Source organism: Leiobunum rupestre, chromosome 2 (genome assembly GCF_980474605.1).
Source record: "Leiobunum rupestre chromosome 2, qqLeiRupe1.1.hap1, whole genome shotgun sequence".
Taxonomy (NCBI): domain Eukaryota; kingdom Metazoa; phylum Arthropoda; class Arachnida; order Opiliones; family Sclerosomatidae; genus Leiobunum; species Leiobunum rupestre.
Window position 1 is genome coordinate 40969446 of NC_143385.1, and position 19295 is coordinate 40988740.

A 19295-nucleotide genomic window follows, 5' to 3' on the forward strand; every position below is an offset into this window, starting at 1 on the left:
AAGTTTTCTTACAAAGGGTGCAATCTTTCACTACCGCTCTCGCTATCTGCCTGGCGCTAGAAACCCAATACCTTTCTCCAAGTTGGGTAATTCCACCATGAAAACTTGAGAGTGACTTCGAAAAATTAACATTTTAGCGAGTGTCTGATTTTTAGTCAAAATAATAGGATGTTTTTCCGCGTAAGAAAGGGATGATTATTCAAGATGCCCTCCTACACATATTAACCCTGACTCATTCAAGACCGGCCTAAGGGGGGCAATTTTAGAACAAGATTCTACGGCTTTCCCCCTTTTGGGGCATTTAAATTCGGATTGAAAATCTTCCGATTGCGCGGATTTTACCCATCATTTTTCGGCGATTTCCATCTCTTCTGCGGTAATGGGAAGACCCAGCTTGTGTATTTCGCATCGCCGGAAATTGGAGTATTCGCACATAATGGCGTTTGCTTTTGGAATCCAATGCCAGCCCGTTCCGTTACCGTGCGGCCTAATGTATCTGAGATGAATATTGTCTTGTCCTCCTGGCCTTTGTAATAGACGGTTTCGGCGCAAGGTCTCGTTCACTTCGTCGTATGCATATTTAAACGGCCTGATATAACTTTGTGCATGGTCGAAATATCTTTCAACTCGTTCGAGTAGAAACATTGTGATATCACTTCACTCGCACTGGGGGTATCTTCCAACTCGTTCGTTGATGGCTCGATGTTCAAGATTTTCGTGACATTGAAAACCACGGTCGTCCAATTAGGATTGACATCTTTCACTAATTCAACTTTGTCTTGACTCGAAAGTAAGTAATCTCCGTATGAGCTGAGCCGTCATTGAATTCGGAACGAGGATTCGTGATCGACTCGGTAAAAAATCTATGAAACTGGAGCGAGGTGCTTGGTAGCCAGATACCATCGTGGGCGTTTGACTGGCCATAATTAGCGGGCATCTGGCTAAGCCGACTACGCATCGACGGAAGTCGGCAACCCAGACTGTACACGTATTCTGAGGGCGCGTAATGTTGCAACGCATCCAACTCTCCTAAATTTTGCTAACATATTTGGATTGTTGGAAAGAACTGATGTACGTCCAGAAAAAACAATAATGCTTTTTAACGAAAGCCGCCTAACGCAGTCGGGTATTGCAGAATGCCTCTCTATTAAACGAAAGTTGCATTTCTGGGCTAAGCGATTATTAAAATCCAAAATTTCAGATGCACTCTATGGCCTTCTTACTGAGAAATTTTGTAATGGCACGTCGACGAATTCCATAACTTATCCGAAAACCTAATTCTGAAATTTCAGAGTTGCAATCGCTGGGTCGAGTAGCGGAATACCCTGATCCGTTGCCCTTTACTTTTAAGGATCCACGAACTTACTACCCGCCTACCAAACAATAAAGGGGCTGAGATAGCAGCTGGGCGGTGCAATATATGGATCGGTCTAATGTGGTTTGAAATTTTTTTTTTGAATACTTTTATCACTGTAGTAATTACTAGAGCCATCATGATATTTATACCCGAAATAATAAAAAGCCATAATAGCGCTGTTAAGGCATAAAGTATTTAATGAACTTTACAAAGTAAATTATAGTCCTTAAGTCTCGCCCCTAGTTATTTTGTTAGACATCTTTAAGGTTCGTAGTTGTTAGTAGATAAATGGCTGATCGTGACTCTTTGATTGGGATTGGAAATTTTGTAGAATTTCATTTAAATTAAAGTAGGGAAAAATGTTTTTTTCTTAATACCTTATAAATGAATCAATCACGCTCTGCTACCAATTGTTAAAGTTAATTATATAAAAAGATATAATGTATCTTGGTGAGTTGGAATAAGGATAAGTGACGTTTGTTTGTTGAGTAGGCTTTTGCCGAGTTGTTTTAGATCATGATATACACCAAAAGTTTCTGCTTCTATAAATGAGCATAATGGACATGATTTATCTATGGCAGAATGGGGGGGGCATCATTCACTTTTTAATAAGTTAAACGACGAAAATTATGTCCAATGGTATTTCCATATAGGCTTTAAATACGTCATTTCAGGTTGAAAACTAACAACAGCTAATATTGGAGTACAAACACGCCGTTGCCAATCGTGAAAAATACCGATTAAAGGTTCAGTATTACGAAACAAAACTTAAAGACTACAAAACTAAATTAGATAACTTTCAATACAGCGGAACTGGCGGCGACCAAATTAGAAGCGATGAACAGTCCAGTTACTGCCCCGATGTCGTTGGACGAGTTTGTGGCAGTTAAACGCGAATGTGAAATTTGCACCTCGGTCCACACTGAATCGGATTTTGTGCATTTCGACTGTTGTAGTCAGAGTGTGTGTTTTAATTGCAAAAACGGCTTATAGTCCGTTTTGTTATGTCAAAAAGATACTTCCCGTGTGCACGTAGATGGTAGAATATAGCGGAAGGTGTCATTCTCTTCAGAAAAATGTGCTGAATCCGAATATCGATGGTGACAATTCGGGAGGTGCGTCAGAGGGGAGCTAGCCCACCTACTCCTTATAATTATAGTTATATTAATCAAGTTGAAGTAAATACATTTTTTAGGAGGGGGAACCAAATTCAACCGCGCCCACCCATATTCAAAATATTAAATATGTTCGAAACAAATGGAAAGTAACGTATCAAACCGAAGCTAAATACCCGTAGAAGAACGCTGAATTACCATAGTATAACAAAAAAATTACATAAAACGTTTAGCAGAAAATATCCGTTCTCTTAAACAAAATGTGGAAACAAAATATATGGGAAAAGAAGGGTTGGTTGAAGGTCGGTTTTTACAACCAGGAATGAAATTTCACACGAGTAATTACGCGACAAAGGCGTACCGTCAGGCTTATAGATCTGGGCAACATGGCCTTAAAAGACCAATTAGGTTCATTCGCCTTTTTTTTCGGCGAATATCCCCAGTTCGTTGTTATATTTGGATACACACCAGTCGCGATAGAATGTACCGCTGGTTTTTTAGCCTCGGATTGTTGTTTTAATTTGTGAAGTGTATTGAAAAGAGAAAATTGCATTTCTTTCAAAGAGAAAACTAAGGAGAAATTAGTGAAATCAATCTTTACAGAAAATTTATCAGTTATTTTTAAAGTTTGCGGCTCTAAAAGATGATAATTTCAAGTTTCGCCGCCAGTAGTAGTGGAGCATCATCATTTACTAGAATAAAAACACCATGTTTTTTCTGTGATGAAAAGGGTTCGACAAAATATCTTTTGCATATAATACCTTAAGATCGAAGCAGGGGCAATTTGAAGCAAACGGTTCACTTGAGCGATAATGACATTGGGCGAGTGCGCTTAAGCTAGTGGACTTTTTAAGTCAGATGGGGATGGCCATCAGCTACTCCAAGAAGTTGAAACTCAAATTGCGAAAGAAGACTTATCAAGAATGAAAAGCCACAACAGAGTATAAATTCGTCAAAGGAAGAAAAATTACATATGCCTTTGTTTTTTTTACTAGCGAAACATTTTACCGGCACGAGCTCGAAAGGAGCAGCGATGCTCCACACATCATCACCATAGAGTAATTTCAGTATTTTTTTCTATCACAGCCTCCTCCTCCCGTATATTCTTGGCAAAACCTAAAATAACTCGTGTCTATGTTTATCTCTATTAGGAGGCGAAGAACTGGCCGGCGCCGTCGAATAGGCTATTTCGTTGTAGTTTACACTGCCCACTACTTTTGGGACGATGCAAACTACATCCAGTGGGTTGTGGAAATAAGTATGTTTAGTGGACGGAACTAAATAAACAAATATTTATGGTAATTATCAACAGACATTCCTCAAAAATTCATTATATGCGAAACCACCAATTTTATAAAAAAACTCAAAAATAAAGCGACCTGGAACGTGTCCATAATCCTAGACAGTCAAATCCGAATACCTATAGCTCGAGTTGTCAAATTCACCTTTCCCACGTTCCAGGTATAACAATTTCTTTTTCGCAAAATATTTGCTCGTAAATTAAAAAATGACGTGAATATAATCCTTATAAATGCAAATTCAACTTGTGAAGCTTGTTCCCGTGGAGACTTCCCTTTAGGAGCCCACAAGCGCACGTTGTGTAATATAAAAATATATCAAATCTTATCACCAAACGATTATAGTAACGTATTTATTGAAAAACGTAAGATAAACGTCCATCTCTTTCCTGGATGTTCACTTCGGATCGAAGGCGAAGAAGGAGGATACGGAGAGAAACGAGTACGTCTAAACTGTTCAAAAAAGTCAACTGCGGAAAAATACGTACTGAAGGAAACTTCATCGTTTGATGAAGGCGCTAGTCCAGCCAAAGATAGACCGCGCACATCTTATTTAAATACACGTTGTAGTATTTTTAAGTTATAAATAACTATGGTAGAATTGTATTTTGAATAAATCTCACCCCATAGTATTGATATTTTTGCCAGTGGAAATATATTTGCAGTGACACAACCATGGTTAAACGTAAAATTTGGACTTCTGCTTGACTCTCAGCCAGCGAGCGGCAGTTTTCGCTGCGCTTAATACCAATGCACATTTCCATTTATTTTAAGAGGGTTTTAAAGAAAGGTTGGCTCAAGCAAATAATAGATCCATACAACGCTGGACTAGCTAGTAGTGGGCCCCACCGGCTATGCAATCGTGTTGGCCTCATTTCCCATTAATGCCAAATTTTTAGACTTCTTCACTAGCGTCTCTATCATCACCTTCAACTTCTTGTCTGTTTTCTGCCTCATCGGATGCCATTGATGGCCCCTCGTAGAAACGTAGGAAGCGAGGTGCCCCATCAGAAAACAAAAAAAAAGAATGAGTTTAACGACGACTTGGAAAAACTATTAGCGTTGGAAGAAATCGTTCAGCAAACGCTGGAATTTGATGTAAATCAATAAATCCTTATTTCACTCTTTATTTTTACATACACCAAAGCGTGTAACATAAAACGTTTATTTTGGGAAGGAACGATATTAACTAGGCGCTAAGAAAAATTCCTCCGACGTATTGGACGGGATGGTAGAGAGATTGAGGCGGTAGCATTGTCGCTTTTATTAAACCGTTTACGGTATTAATATCAGGGAAAGGAGCTTTTACGTGGTCCCACGGGTAATTTGCAATACTTGTTACACCACGGATAGAGTGAACAAATATCAATGTATTTAATTTCCTCCCCCTCTTTACACCTGTGATGTAATTTCAAGGCGGACGTACGTCCTCCGAAAAAACCTTCGCGGGGGCGGATTGGTTTTAATGTTTTTAATTTTAAATTTTGAGTAGATGGCGCAGTTAGTACGCCCTTCGGCTTTGAAATCACATTCCCATTTTTCATGAACAGTGTATCTCAATTGCTTCAAGCGATTTGTGGTAGCAACAATTGACGCGAATCGTGAATTATGGGTCCGTGTGGGTATAACGCTAAGTTTCTATTGATAGGAAAACACTTTTTACAGCCGTGATAATAAAAGCCGTGATATTGAAACACTTCGTTGCCGAGAAGTCCGTATACGTTAATGTTAAGAATTCTCGGTTCAAACCATTAAAAGCAGATTGAATATTCAGCTCGCGTTGGTGAGATTCCCATTCAAGCCATTCGATTGCTCCAAAACTCTGGTTGCAGGTCATACGATAGCCGAAAGGGGGCACTACACCAATCGTATCGGGACGTAGAAAGTGTTTCCTGAAGATAAAACTGCATACGCCCACAATCGTTATCGCGGTTAAGAACGGGTCTATTTCGAATTTATCCATGAAAATAAAACGATAAGATTTAAGTCCTGGCGACAGTACCTGATTAAATCTCTTTTATAATCAAAATAATTAAAGTTGGGGTCCGAATTACTGCAAGCTTGGGACAGGGAATCGTTATACCACTGAATAAATTCATCGTAGGCCTTACTGCTTAAACGATTAGGATCATCCGCTCAGAGGCGTAGCAAAGGGGGCATCATGCCCCGGGCGCCACCATGAGAGGGCGCCAAATTTCTGCTTTGCCGCCATGAAATTTAATTAAACCTTAATATACATTCCCTATAACTATGCTTAAATCGCAATGTTGCGTAATTATCACATATTTATCCGACGCTTGTTAAGAGCGCTTATTTAGTAATGCAACCGCAGAGCTCCGACTTCTACGCTGAATTAGGGAAAACCAGGCACAGCCTAGTTCCAGGTTGTAGAGTAAGTGCAGCTCGTGAAAGGTAGCCCGGTAGTCGTCGCTAATTTAAACGGAAACCTGTCTTCAGTCTTCACATCTCGTTTTAGAGGTAATGAGACGGTCCAAACTACCAGTATCGGTTCACCAGGGAGTACAGAACGGGAGATGAAAAGAGGGGGAATTTATGATTCTGCTGCAATGAGCTACACTTCAGCAGGCGCCTCTGCAAAATACGGGACACCTCGACTATTTAACGCCATCTATTATCAGCGGCCACGCGGTTTTTGTTGAGAAATTAAAATTTTACACACGTGGTGAAAATAAGCCTGGACCATTGTTACATAAATCGACTTTCAAAATTCAAAAAAAAATTGTAATTATTTTACACCATTTTATACAATTTATTTTTCTATTTTAGGGAATGTGTTTAAAAAGTCCATGTTAAAGGCAAAAATCGGAAATATATTAGCCAATCATTGCAAAGGCTTAATTTTTGAAATATGATACAAAATTATATTTACATTGATTTAGTACTATGATTTCAGTTGTATTATATCCTAAAAATTATACGCTTTACTCAAGAAACTTGGAATATTGCCAGTCATAAGATAATTTAAATATTTACAATTAGGATCTACGTTATCTAATGAAAGACGGGAGCATCCACTTCCTCCATAAACAACAAAGCCACAAAAATTAGGTAGATGGCGCAAAAAGCCGTATCTTGTCCCATATTTTGCCAACCTATCCACCCACTTTAAACCCACCCCACCTCGATTCTCTGGCTTCTTGGTTGAGAACCCTAAAAGATCTGTCAAAACGACTCCCGTTCTGTACTCCCTGGGTTGAGTAGCGGAGTAGTGGGTGCTAGAAATCAAAAGTAAGTTAATTTTTTATCTAATAAAATTAAAATGTACGCTTGTGGTTGTTAGTAATAAACATCCCAGCGTCTTCTAAGCTCTACGGTTACGGTAGTCGCTAAATTATCATGATTGGTCACAGTCACTAAATTATTTAGAAAGATTTAAAGAATCAGGATTGTGTTATCCGAAATTCTAATAACTAAATTCCAACTTTTTTGAAAGTGTTCATATTCAACCCCCGCTTTTGATGAAATATTTATAACCTTAGGTTAGGTAAAAATAGGCACGAAAACAGTAAATAGTAAATTGCAAGTCGAATTGGGGTACGCGACGGATAAGAGCAATTTTAGGGTTAAACTGTACTAAAATACGCAGGTTAAAAATTAACATGAAGAATTTTCAGGAAGGTTCACTCAACCCGTTTCAAATTATTTCTAAACACCTAAATGTAGTGAAATTACAAATAAGTTTTTCTTATTTAGGCAGATATGTCTACCAGTAAACCGAGTGGCGCCTAGTTTCGGAAACGACGATTGGAAAATAAGAAAGTGGACGATAAATCAAAAAGATGTATGCAAGAATTTTTTAAACCGACAGCGACAAAAGCTCAAAGTTCATCTGAAATATTTTGCGTGAAATCCAACATTGAAAATAAAATGCCTAAAAATTTGTCAAATGATGAAGCTTTAGAAAATTTAATTATTCCGAATGTTCTCAAATTTAATGACATTGGCTATTTAAAATTTCATAAAATATCAAATTTACCAGATATTTCACAGCAACTACGTCAGGAACTCACTGAACTTGGACCAGGTAGATTTCAAAACAAATTTGCAAATGCAATATCCGGTGAACGTTCAATACCCTCCTCGTGGTTTTCACGAAGACTAGCTAATGAACAAGGGAATGAAGTTTGCCGAACTTGGCTTTTATATTCGCCTTCTAAAAATTCCACTTACTGTTTTTGTTGTTTATTGTATTCATCATCATTTAATACAAACTCTCGATCTAATTTTATCAACGCCCCAGGATTCAACAAATGGAAAAAAAAGAAAAGCTTACTAGTCATGAAAACAGTTCATTCCACCGAAAATCGTTTACAGAATGGAAGGAAGCTGAAAGAAGAAATAATTGCTTAAAAGGCCTTGACAATGTGTTAGAAAGTGCAATTCAATCAGAAAAACAAAGATGGAGGAATATATTGGAGCGAGTACTTTCCTGTATTAGGTTTCTGGTAACTCAAAATTTGCCGCTACGCGGGCATGTAGAGAAGTTAAGTGTTCACGATGGAACAAATATTGGAAATTTACTCTCTTTGCTCAAGCTTGTTTCGCAGTATGACCCTCTCTTGGCAACACACCTAAAAACACCTGAAGAAAATAAACGATCTGTATCATATCTCTCGCCACAGATTCAAAATGAATTCGTTCAGCTTCTTGCTGCTAGAGTCAAAAGGGAATTTATTAGCAACATCAAAAGAAATAAATATTTTGGACTTTTGTTTGACTCGACGCCTAATATTGCACACCGAGAACAAATGTCGTATGTCATCAGGTACGTAGATATAGATTACATAAACAGGAAAGTGACAATCAAGGAATCGTTTTTGGGATATATTGAACTGCACGCCAAGGACGCTGCTACCGTTGAAAATGTTATTGTTGAAAAACTCAAAAATGACAATATTCCACTTATAGACTGTAGATCCCAATGTTATGACAATGCGGCAGTAATGGCTGGTCATTTATCTGGTGTTCAACAAAGAATTTGTGATAGAAATCCTCGTGCAATATATCTAAATTGTGACAGAAATCCTCGTGCAATATATCTAAATTGTGACAATCACTCATTAAATTTAGCAGGAGTTCATTCAGCCAAACAAGACGCATTAGTCATAACGTGTTTTGGAACAATTGATAGTATCTTTGCTTTTTTTTCGCGTTCAACAATTCGATGGGAAATGCTAAAAAATGCAGTGAAGAGAACAGTGAAGCGTGAGTCTGAAACACGATGGAGTGCCAGGGCTGAAGCTGCTAGTGCCATTGTTGAATGTTTAGATGATTTGGTTGATCTGCTAGAGAAAATGTCAGAAGACGTGAATGTGTCCAGCGACAGTAGAAGCGATGCCGAAAGTCTTTTGCGGAATATTTTGAACTTTCATTTTATAGTTTTAATACACTTTTGGCACTTAATTTTGGGTAGAATTGATCGTGTTCAAAAAAGGTTACAAGATCCTACGATGAACTTCAAAGACGCGTCTTGTGACCTAGAATCACTGTCGACAACTCTAAATTCTCTTAGAGATGAGATATGTAATGATTCACTGGCATAAGACAAGACGTCAAAACTGGGTCGTCGAAATTAAACGTAGAGTAAGGAGAAGAAGAAAAATGCCAGGAGAACTCTCACGAGTTGAAGGACTTTCTGCGGAAGATGAAGTTGGTCGAATTATGAAAAGCGTTATAGATCGCATTCAACAGGAAATGAAGATAAGATTTTCAAGATTGAGAGAACTAGATAATAATTTATGTGAAAAATGTATTTAAAGAGTGTTCCGATAATGTGCTTAAAGATAAATGTAAAAATTTAGGAAGTTTTTACGACATAGATTTGAATGACACAGAACTATACAATGAAATATGCGACTGTAAAATGTTGTTAACTTCTCGTGAAGACGTTTCTCCAAAAACACCTATGGATCTACTTACATTTATCATCTCTTACGGCGATGACGTCTTTCCCAATTTTAGAACGGCCCTTCAAATTTTATTAACTATTGCTGCTTCAATTGCTAGCTGCGAACGTAGTTTTAGCAAATTAAAGTTAATATTGTCATATTAAAGAAGCACCATGGGCCAAGATCGACTCAACGATCTCGCACTTATGAGCATAGAAAAATAATCTTTCCAAAAAATTAATTTTGATTAAATTATTGATGAGTTTGCGGCCTTAAAAGCAAGAAAAATAAACTTGTAGTTACATAATGTGATGATTGTACTGTGATATTTACCAGGTCAAAATAAAATAATTTAAATCGTTTTTTTACCGTACTTTTTCTGATTCCTATTTAAAACATGGTTTAAAACCAATATTTTAGAACAATATTATTCTGTTAAACCTTCAAGGGAGTACGTACTAAACCGAAAGATCGTCTGCTAACTCCTTTCTACAACTTGTTTTCAAAGTAACTAGCGCCAATAACATACCTTTGTTAAACCTGGTGGCAGAAATTGGAAATTCGTTGATCCGACATAAGTATGGATGTACATATACATACTCCCTTTAAAGCTATATAATAAGGGGAGCGCAAAAGCGGCTAAATACCCCGGGCGCCATTTTCTCTCGCTACGCCTCTGCGTCCGCTTCGATGGGAGGCATGTCATTATGTAGTACGTAATTGGTTGCGATCGAACGGGCAGGATCAAATTCATGTTCTACGGTATTACACAATAACTGTGGGAAATGTCCCTTATTTAAATTATTATACTAACCGAATGTAGAAACGAATTGAGAAAGAGCGAATGGCATAAAATTTAAAGAATCTAAGAATTTAAATTTTTATACTGTACATTCATGAATTTGGTTACGTCAGTCAGGACTTTAGAAGTCTATTTTAAATCGACCATTTTACGTACTATAAATTGGGCATCGTAACCTTTCGCGTGATGCGCGATAAATATTATCTTATCCGCCACTCTGTTAAGTGTACGAAGATACTCCAGAAAGTCGCCGATGGGGTCTTTTGTTAAAAAAAATTTCTCCCGAGGACCAACACCGCATTTAACGCACGCGTACCGACCATCTTTTTCCTCGAAACTGAATTTACATGCCTTTGTGAGACGAATAAAATTGGTTCGTGAATCAAAGCATTGGCGTCAGTACGTTTTTCTCCGCGTTACTTATTTCAGCAGCTATTGCCGGAGACGGTGAAGGCGAATATTGCGGAGCTCGTGAGAGACCAGCGACCGCTATGGGGTCATTATTATTGGAAATATAACGAGGGGGGGGGGCTACTACTAGCCGTTCTGGCAGTTAACAACGCTTTAACTTCCTCGAACATTTCGGCTGCCCTAGTGGCAGCGGCGGCAAGTTCCTCCACGTCCCGTCGAGCAACTTGAACGTTCTCAGCTAACCGTTTTATCTCGACCGTACTGGGCGAAGGCATGATGCAATAATCTTCCGAAGAGAAAGAGTGACGCTTGTCATCTGTTTCTAGAAAGGGTGAGAGAGCATCCATAGGCGTATACGAAGACGAATAAGCTACTGCTACTTCAAAAGGGCAATCGTAATAGACGTGGAATACCCAATTTTTCTTGATGATGCTGGCGCTTATACAAAAGTGGGAAAAGAGGCTGCCGGTGTTTCAATCGACGTGGCACTTAAAGAAGCGGCTTTAACGTTTGCAGCCCCGTACAGTCAGGGTGTTCTCTCCACCAAGACGCGCCAACAAAACTCTTGAACAACGATGAATCTGCGCGGCATCCCGTGGGAAGGTGGTTTTACTCCATACACGCGGCTAACTCCGGTCATGAATATGATGATGCGAGTTTTAGATAACGTTTTCTCCAAAGGAGACGAAAAGTGCGCCTTGTTATTAAGTTTTCTACATCGCCAAGTACTCGATTTGAACGTGGTAGGTTGTCCTACAGCGACAGCAATGGCTTTCGGACCCACGCGGTCCAATGTTTCGTAGTTCACGGATCTACTCGTTAGTGCGCCTTGCAAAAATCATCTTTGTATTCCCAGTGGATATACGACAACATAGTATATGTTTTTTCTCAAATTAATGCTCGTAGAATGAGTTTTCCAAAGGCGTTTATTTAGATGACGAGTCTTACTCCTTGACAGTTTTTTTTCGACGCGTTAAATTAGCTGATCCATACGCTCACTTAGATTTTGTGACTTTTATTTCTCGCAGCTTCATTGTTCAAAATAGGTGAAAACTAACTTAAGCGTACTAACAATTTCCAACAACTATAACAGTACGAAAGCGAGTCAACATCATCCTGTTGTGAACGAGTACGTAAGAAGAATTTTGGTCAAGCCAGAGCCTTGAAATCTGAAAAGATTCCGATTATGAAAATTAAAAAAAGTCATTATTGTTTAGTGTACCATGCCGGCATATAGTAAACCTTTGAAAGAATGGATATTGGATCTTTTCAGTATCTTTTAAAAAAACACTACTAATTATAGATTTTACAATGAGAGCTTGTTGGAATAAGAAAAACCATTTTTCGGTACGTAATTTAGTTAGTTTTATAGTTATTTAAATAGAATAGTTACGCAAGATTTTCAGTCCCACTCAACAGATCATCCACCATAAACTAACAGACGGACCTAGATGTCTCAAAAACAGGGCTAGACATGAGGCTTTATTGACCTACGTAAAATACAATTACCCAAAGTTGCCCGTCCTTTAACATTGGAACAAATTAATCTTTATCTAAAACCAATTTATAACAAGTACATTAGTTATTCTCTTTCATTTCTAGAAAATTGTATTGCGGCCTGATTATCACTGGTAATCAAAAATTCCGTAACTCAATTTTGCTATTTCTAAAAGTGTTTTGGTATGTTATCTGGTAAATAATCAAATCTATCCGATATAATAAAACAATTTATATTTTATTGACCGATCAAAACTCGACCATCCGAGTATTGCGTCTAGGAGTAATAATCACAAAGGGTAATATTTGTACAAGGTAATAAGGAGTAATATTTTGGCAAATATCATGGCCAAATTAAACATCTACGATCATGAAAGTTCTTTAACTAACGTAAGATGATATACTCTTGGCTCCATTGATGACTAGAATTATATTCCCTCCTCGATTTTATGGATCGTACATTTGAATTTAGATTACCTCTACTAGAAATCTCGTCTTCTCTGCTCTACTCCGTTGCCAAGGTTAACATATCTGCGCTTATAACTGTTTTTATCTTCATCCGCTTTCATGAATTTCTGTCGTTCATCAACTTCTGCCACTAAAATAAAAACTTCAACTTTAATCTGGTGTAAATTTAGCGCCACTAAGGTGATAAGCTCCTATAATTATATTATAGTATAAGATTCTGTAATTTACCAATCATTTGGTCAGCAGCTATCTCGTTTTACGCTAACGATTGGGCGGCTATAACTTAAGATGCTTTGGGAGCGTACTCTTCTTAAACAGCCCAACATGCTCTCGGTTGGATTGAATTAAAAGGTTGGAAAATTAGGTATGTATTGAGTCGATTAACGTTCTTGAGATGATTGATTGACAAGTTGCTCATCTACCGATAGGATCTAACTCGGGTAAAGCAAGCTGGTTTCTACTTCCCTAACTCGATTCTATTTTAGCATCTACCACAGAACATGTGCTATATCTACCTCAGAACATGTGCTATATCTGTCCCATCTACAAACTTAAAAAAGCCTATATGGAAATCCCATTGGACATCATTTTCGTCGTTTAACTTATTATAAAGTGAATAATCTCAGCGACTGCAACTCTGAAGATTCAAAATTAGGTTTTCGGATAAGTTATGGAATTCGTCGACGTGTCATAACAAAATTTCTCAGTTGGGAGGCCATAGAGTACATCTAACATTTTTGATTTTTATAATCGCTGAGCCCAGAAATGCAACTTTAATAGAGGGGCCTTCTGTAATACCCGACTGCTTTAGTCGGCTTTCGTTAAAAGCATTATGGTTTTTGCGAACATACATCAGTTCTTTAAAAAATTTCCAACAACCCTTATATGTTGTCAAAATTAAGAAGAGTTGCATGCGTTGCAACATAACGCGCCCTCAGAAAACGTGTACAGTCTAGGTGGTTAACTTCAGTCGATGCGTAGTCGGCTAAGCCAGATACCCGCTAATTATGGCCAGTCAAACGCCCACGATTATATCTGGCTACAGTCCAAGCGTTTGACGGTCAGTTATGTACCCGCGTCAATTATTGTTTCTTTTTTGGGGCGATTCCTTCGCGTTACAAAGACGCCAGAGAATTAAGCCTCACTTTGGGATCCCCCCATTGCCTGACACCCCCTTTAAATTTATGGGATTAAAAAATTAATTTTTTTAAATTTTTTTTCAACTTTTTTTATGACTGGGACTTTTTTTTCATGGACTCAATTTACGGGATTTTTTAAGACGTACTATGGGACTTTTTCGTGCACTCAATTTACAGGATTTTATTTTTTTATGGACGCAATTTACGTCTGTTCCCGGGTAACTAACGCCAACGTATTAGACTTATGGCATTTTGTATACGATGTAAGCTTAACCGAACTATGATATGTGAAATAAGAATTTGATTTTAAAAAAGTTATTCATTTTTTATTGTCGATAGTACACTAAATATGGCAGTTGCGTAAAACATACAAAGAAAAGAATATAAGTTTGTAGCGTGCAAGTTAAATTCCGTCGTTCGATTAAATTATTAAATTCTTGAATGACGTGAAATGGATTTCCATAGCTACCGAATTTGCGGAGTATATCCTCTATAACCTCGGTGTTATCAATCCCGAAATTTAATTCTTCGAAATCGTCATTTTCGGAATTACCAGTCATTCGCTTAATATGTTGTTTAAGAATTTCGTACATGGCCTCGATACACGGTTTCTGTTTTTCAAGTTCGATAAAGTGGTTATTGGCGGCGTGAATACAGGCTTTTAAAGAGGCAATTTCTTGCTCACCCAGTTGGAATTCTTCTTTGTTACCGTATGGTTTGTAGGCTAGAAAAGTCAGCCCTCCTTTCGCGGCGACGACTTCGTACGTTTTTCCAAAGGCCTTGTCTAGTTCCAGCGAATATTTGTCTTTAACCTCTTTTTTCGTGTGGGATTCGACGAGATTCCAGTTATCGTACAAGCGTTTCCTCGCAGCGGGTCGCATACCGAATGTGGAATGAAACGTAACGTCGTTGTAGAAACAAATTTCGATTTCTTCTCCTTTAAGGCCGAAACCCAGAGTAGAATTCACACCTAGTTTCCACTTGTAATTAATTTTTCTATGGAAAGCGGTGGCTCCATCGGCTTTTCGTTTTCCTACTTCGTCAGACATCTTGCTGGTTGAAAATCTCAAGTGGCAATGACGGAGAAGCGTCGCTCTCATATCGTGGCGTTTTACTCGGAACTGGTGAAAGAGGGGGAGAATATTCTTGCCCAAACAAGTTCGTAAAGGGGCCTCTAGCTTCGTGTTACATCGTGGGCTGGGGTTTATTGAAATGTGGATAGTATATTGCATCATAATATATTAGAGTTTAAATAACGCGCCAGCCGTTACACGTGGCGCCATCTACGTGGTTAATGCGGAGTTAATATGGAGTTAATGCTGATTTAAAAAAATAGGGGGTAGATGTAGAGTGGTTGATTTGGCTTTAGGTGGACCTGTAACGAGAAGATTTTTAGTGAAATGTTTTATACTTACCGTCGCCGGGAATCGAACCATGGACCGTTGACTGTGGAGTATGACACTCTTGACGAGCCACCTCTGCTCCGTGGCTATGTCCTTGGCCTTCAGACATCCTCTCTCTCCTAGTTCGAAAACCGAAGCGCCAGTACGCGTAAGTCTCCCTAGAAAGAGGCATTTCTCCTCTCCTTTAAGATACACGCGCTCGACTCCTTCTAGGAGAACACTTAGATGCGGCAACAGTTCGGTATAGTTCAGTTTCCCGTGATTCCACTGGAGACCGTGTAAATTGTCTATCACCCACCAATTCTGGCGTATTACACTGTCAGGTAGATCGCGGTAGCGATAGGGGGCTTTAAAAACGAAACTTTTTACGATCGGTGTTTCAGCGTTGGTGGCTACGGCGAGTTCTTTTACTACTAATCCTTTTCTCGTTCCGAGCAAAAATTCAAAGTCCACAACCACCGCTGATGTGTCCATGTTTAATAAGACTCTCTCAACGACTCTTGATTCTGATTTTACTTCCTTTTTTAAAGAGGTACACCACGTGGGCGTCGTTTTTCAATTGGTTCCTCGTGAACCTATCCGTGAAGGATTCGAGACTCCTCCCTCTGTATTTATGAAATACGTAAAGAACGCAATATTGCCCGCAAACTTGACTTGTCAGGGCTTGTAATCGACGCCTGCTGTACTTCCATTTCGTAGAATTTTCGGCGAGGAAGCGTTTAATCTCTGGGAGGGTAGGAGGTATACCATAACTGTCAAAATATACCCCCCGACCGAAACCGTCGAGATATATAGCGACCCAGTGAGAGCCCGGGCCGTTATGCGGGTCGAGGTTGATAATTAACGAAGCGGGATATGTAGAAATACTATCTGGTAGTCTATCGCAGGGAAATGCCCCCCTATAGCCGGGGACATGCCCAAGCGCGTTATTAATTTCGATAGTGTTCATTTTTTTTAATAATCAACGACAACGTTGCGATCTTTGTCAATTTCCATTAAACTGTAAAACTCTCCGTAAACAATGACCGAGACTGATTGGGTCAATGGTGTCCTAGCTCTAAACGAAGCTGACTTCTTTTTACAGGGTTCCAATGCGAGTTGTCACTGGCCGAGAAATCGGGTGTTATGTCGAAGGCGTATAGCGTATAGCCGTTATCGTAATCGGATAACGATATATTGTTTCCGTCGTCTTTAAAATGGATGTTAGTACCGGTAAATAGCGAATAATATTCACGTGCAAATTGACTTCTTGAAAACTTGGGTTGGAAGGGTTTGGATGGAACCGCTTCCGAGTCGACGTATAACGACAAAAAGTTTAACCCAAACGGTTGAAAATTATACGGGTTTTTACTTAGATCTCCGGAACACGCTTGGCGGGAAACTAAACCGATAATAATACGTTGAGGAAGAGTTCCGAGCCCCACGTTATCCAAGCTCGTATTTGATACCCCATTCAATAAAACGTGCGTTTTAACCTCTGTTCTGGTGAAATGGTATTTGTCGGTGGCTTTTTGTAGAGCGAGTTCGTGGGCGATTATTATTTTCGGGCTAATTTTGCATTTTCTTACTTCTAAAGCCGCGTCGGTTATGGAGATTCTGAAATTATCGACATTCAGTGGTGGTTCCCCGATAAGAGCAAAGGATGGTTTGGTTCGGGAGAATCTCACTTTAATTTCCACCCCGCTTAAAAGATATTTGGGTATATTGAAAAGGTCGGCGTATATTGCTCCGGTTAAACTCATTTCCTTTGATTCCTTCATAAACGCTTGCCTGTCTCTATTTCCATGGTTATTTAGTACTTCGTCAAACTTGCCAGCGGTGTCTTTAGCGTAAATACAGCTAGTAAGATGCGATTCCTTCGCCACGTTGGAGTAATTCAAAAGCGATTCCAGATAGGCTCTGTAACAATATCGACTGGCGGAGGGGGTAATCAAGTGATCGTTCAGAAAAATTTCGATCTGGTCGAATAGGCTATGCATAAAGTTGTTACATATTGTTAATCGGGCGTTGGGGTCTATATTCGCATCGTTTTCTCTCGTGACTTTACATTTGATATGAAGTAGAGTCAATGCCAAATCGGTATATTCAGCCGATTTTGGAATACAGAATTCGATTTGAGAATCGTTTTTAAGAGTCGAGATTGGTCTATAAAACGTCGTAGTCGCGCTTTCAACACCGGTTTGTACTGGTTTCGTCGCAAATAGATCCAATTCTGATTTTAGAGCTTCTACTTTATACATTTTTTTTGTTATTTTAGGTTACGGAAAAAATATCGTGCACTTGTAGTCTACGAGTCTTTCGAGCTAATGAGCTACGTTTGCGGTTAGTCACCCTTTTTCTGGCTTTTCGTCGACTGGTTGTAGATTTTTTTTCGGCTGGTAGTAGTTTTATTTCTTCTTTTAATTCGTCTTCGACCCGAACCACTCTGGCCTGTAATGCCTTGTATAGCCTCGCCGAAACGTCTTTTAGCGGAAGTTGTGATGTTTTCCCCCGCGACGGCGTCGTTTAGAATTTTACTCCCTACGCCCAGCGCTTGTCTTCCAACATACTTAGCGCCTTTAACTAGGAAGGGTGATGCCCATCGAAACAACACGGAAAACAAACTACTGAGACCGTGTCCTTTTTGATAAGGGGTTCCTTGAAAGAAATGAGACACGGACCCTCCGGATTGAGCCTGATCGAGATAATAATTCTTGTAGGGACACGACACCCTTTCATCCAGAATATCTGGTTTAGGCATTTCTTCTCCTTCTAAAGTGTAGTTTAACAGTCAAAGATCCGAATGCGAATGGCGCCGGTTTACCCCGCGACGTCATTATATGCACGCTAATTGTATCGAAATACCTCTTTGAAACTCGTACATAATGAGGCATATCGAATATCTTGCCAACATTGCTACCGAAAGAACCCTCTACGGGAACTATTCTGACGAGTGGGGCTAGCGTATCACCAATTATCTGATCTTCAACCACGTCAGTTTACACGAACAACTACCGCGTTGCCCATTTTTAAGATCGAAGGCCCCCTGTTTAAACCCGAGGATCGCTTCGAGACTCCTATGTATTTGAATAATTGTATTCGGAACTTTCGTGGGTTACAGCGTGACGACTCTTGTAACCTCGTTGTATTGAAAAGACGTTTTCAATTCTTTTAACACGCTTTGGCATCGCCCGTTAATCTTCTCAACTAAATGTCCCATGGAAGTGTAGTGTCCGTAAGGTATCTTGAATTTATGATACGAACCCGTCAATTTAGGGGCGCATTTATTTATTTCTGATAATTTTATAGAATTGTCAATAGTAAGTTCCGTCTTCTCTGGCGGGTTCTTTTTACGTTGAATACCACCTTGATTAACACGTTTATTGATAGTCCCAAAAGGCGCCTCGTCTTGGTATTCTGCGAAATCCAGCTTTACCCGTTTTTTATCGATCTCGAGCGTTTCACTTGTTTGATCGTCTACGGGCGCGTTACTGGTTGGTTCGTTCGTGACTGAATTAGCGGGTATGCCTGATTCCGTCGTATCAACCGTGACCGGTTTGTTATCTATCGCCGTGTTTATCGGAACAACAACGGACACCGGCGCGTTGTCCTCTGTTTTATCGTCTACGAAAGGCTCGTTTGCTATAACATCGCCTAAGAAAGGATCATGGACGAAAAAATCATCGATATTCGAGTCCTCGTCTCTCGTATTGTCGCGGACTGGTTCATCCGATTGAGTTTCAATGTTTTTTGTTATCGTATTACATTTTTGAGAACGGTAAATTCCAAGCGCATTCCCCAACGCAGCCGCGTGTCTTATTCGATCGAGGGGCGTACAATCGGGAGGAAGTGTGATGTCGTCCGTAATAAAAAACTCGATAGTGTTTTCGCCCTGTTGGAGGTTGAAGAAGGCGCTA

The 19295-nt window shown here is 39.3% G+C and overlaps 2 protein-coding genes across 2 annotated transcripts; one reads left to right on the plus strand and one right to left on the minus strand.

Annotated features, from left to right (window-relative positions):
* The first annotated feature begins 8041 nt into the window (after nucleotides 1–8041).
* On the plus strand, nucleotides 8042–9334 carry LOC149957529 (zinc finger MYM-type protein 1-like). Its single transcript, XM_090167073.1, has one exon. It carries the CDS (start codon nucleotides 8042–8044, stop codon nucleotides 9332–9334), a length of 1293 nt encoding a protein of 430 aa, XP_090023199.1.
* A 7105-nt stretch (nucleotides 9335–16439) lies between these two features.
* Nucleotides 16440–17639, minus strand: LOC149957530 (uncharacterized protein F54H12.2-like). Its single transcript, XM_090167074.1, has one exon. The coding sequence runs from the start codon at nucleotides 17637–17639 to the stop codon at nucleotides 16440–16442; it is 1200 nt and encodes a 399-aa protein (XP_090023200.1).
* Nucleotides 17640–19295: the final 1656 nt, after the last annotated feature.

Bases quoted from the DNA above. Each gene is read 5' to 3' on its own strand.
- LOC149957530 (XM_090167074.1), bottom strand. From the start codon at position 17,639: ATGTATAAAGTAGAAGCTCTAAAATCAGAATTGGATCTATTTGCGACG.
- LOC149957529 (XM_090167073.1), top strand. From the start codon at position 8,042: ATGGAAAAAAAAGAAAAGCTTACTAGTCATGAAAACAGTTCATTCCAC.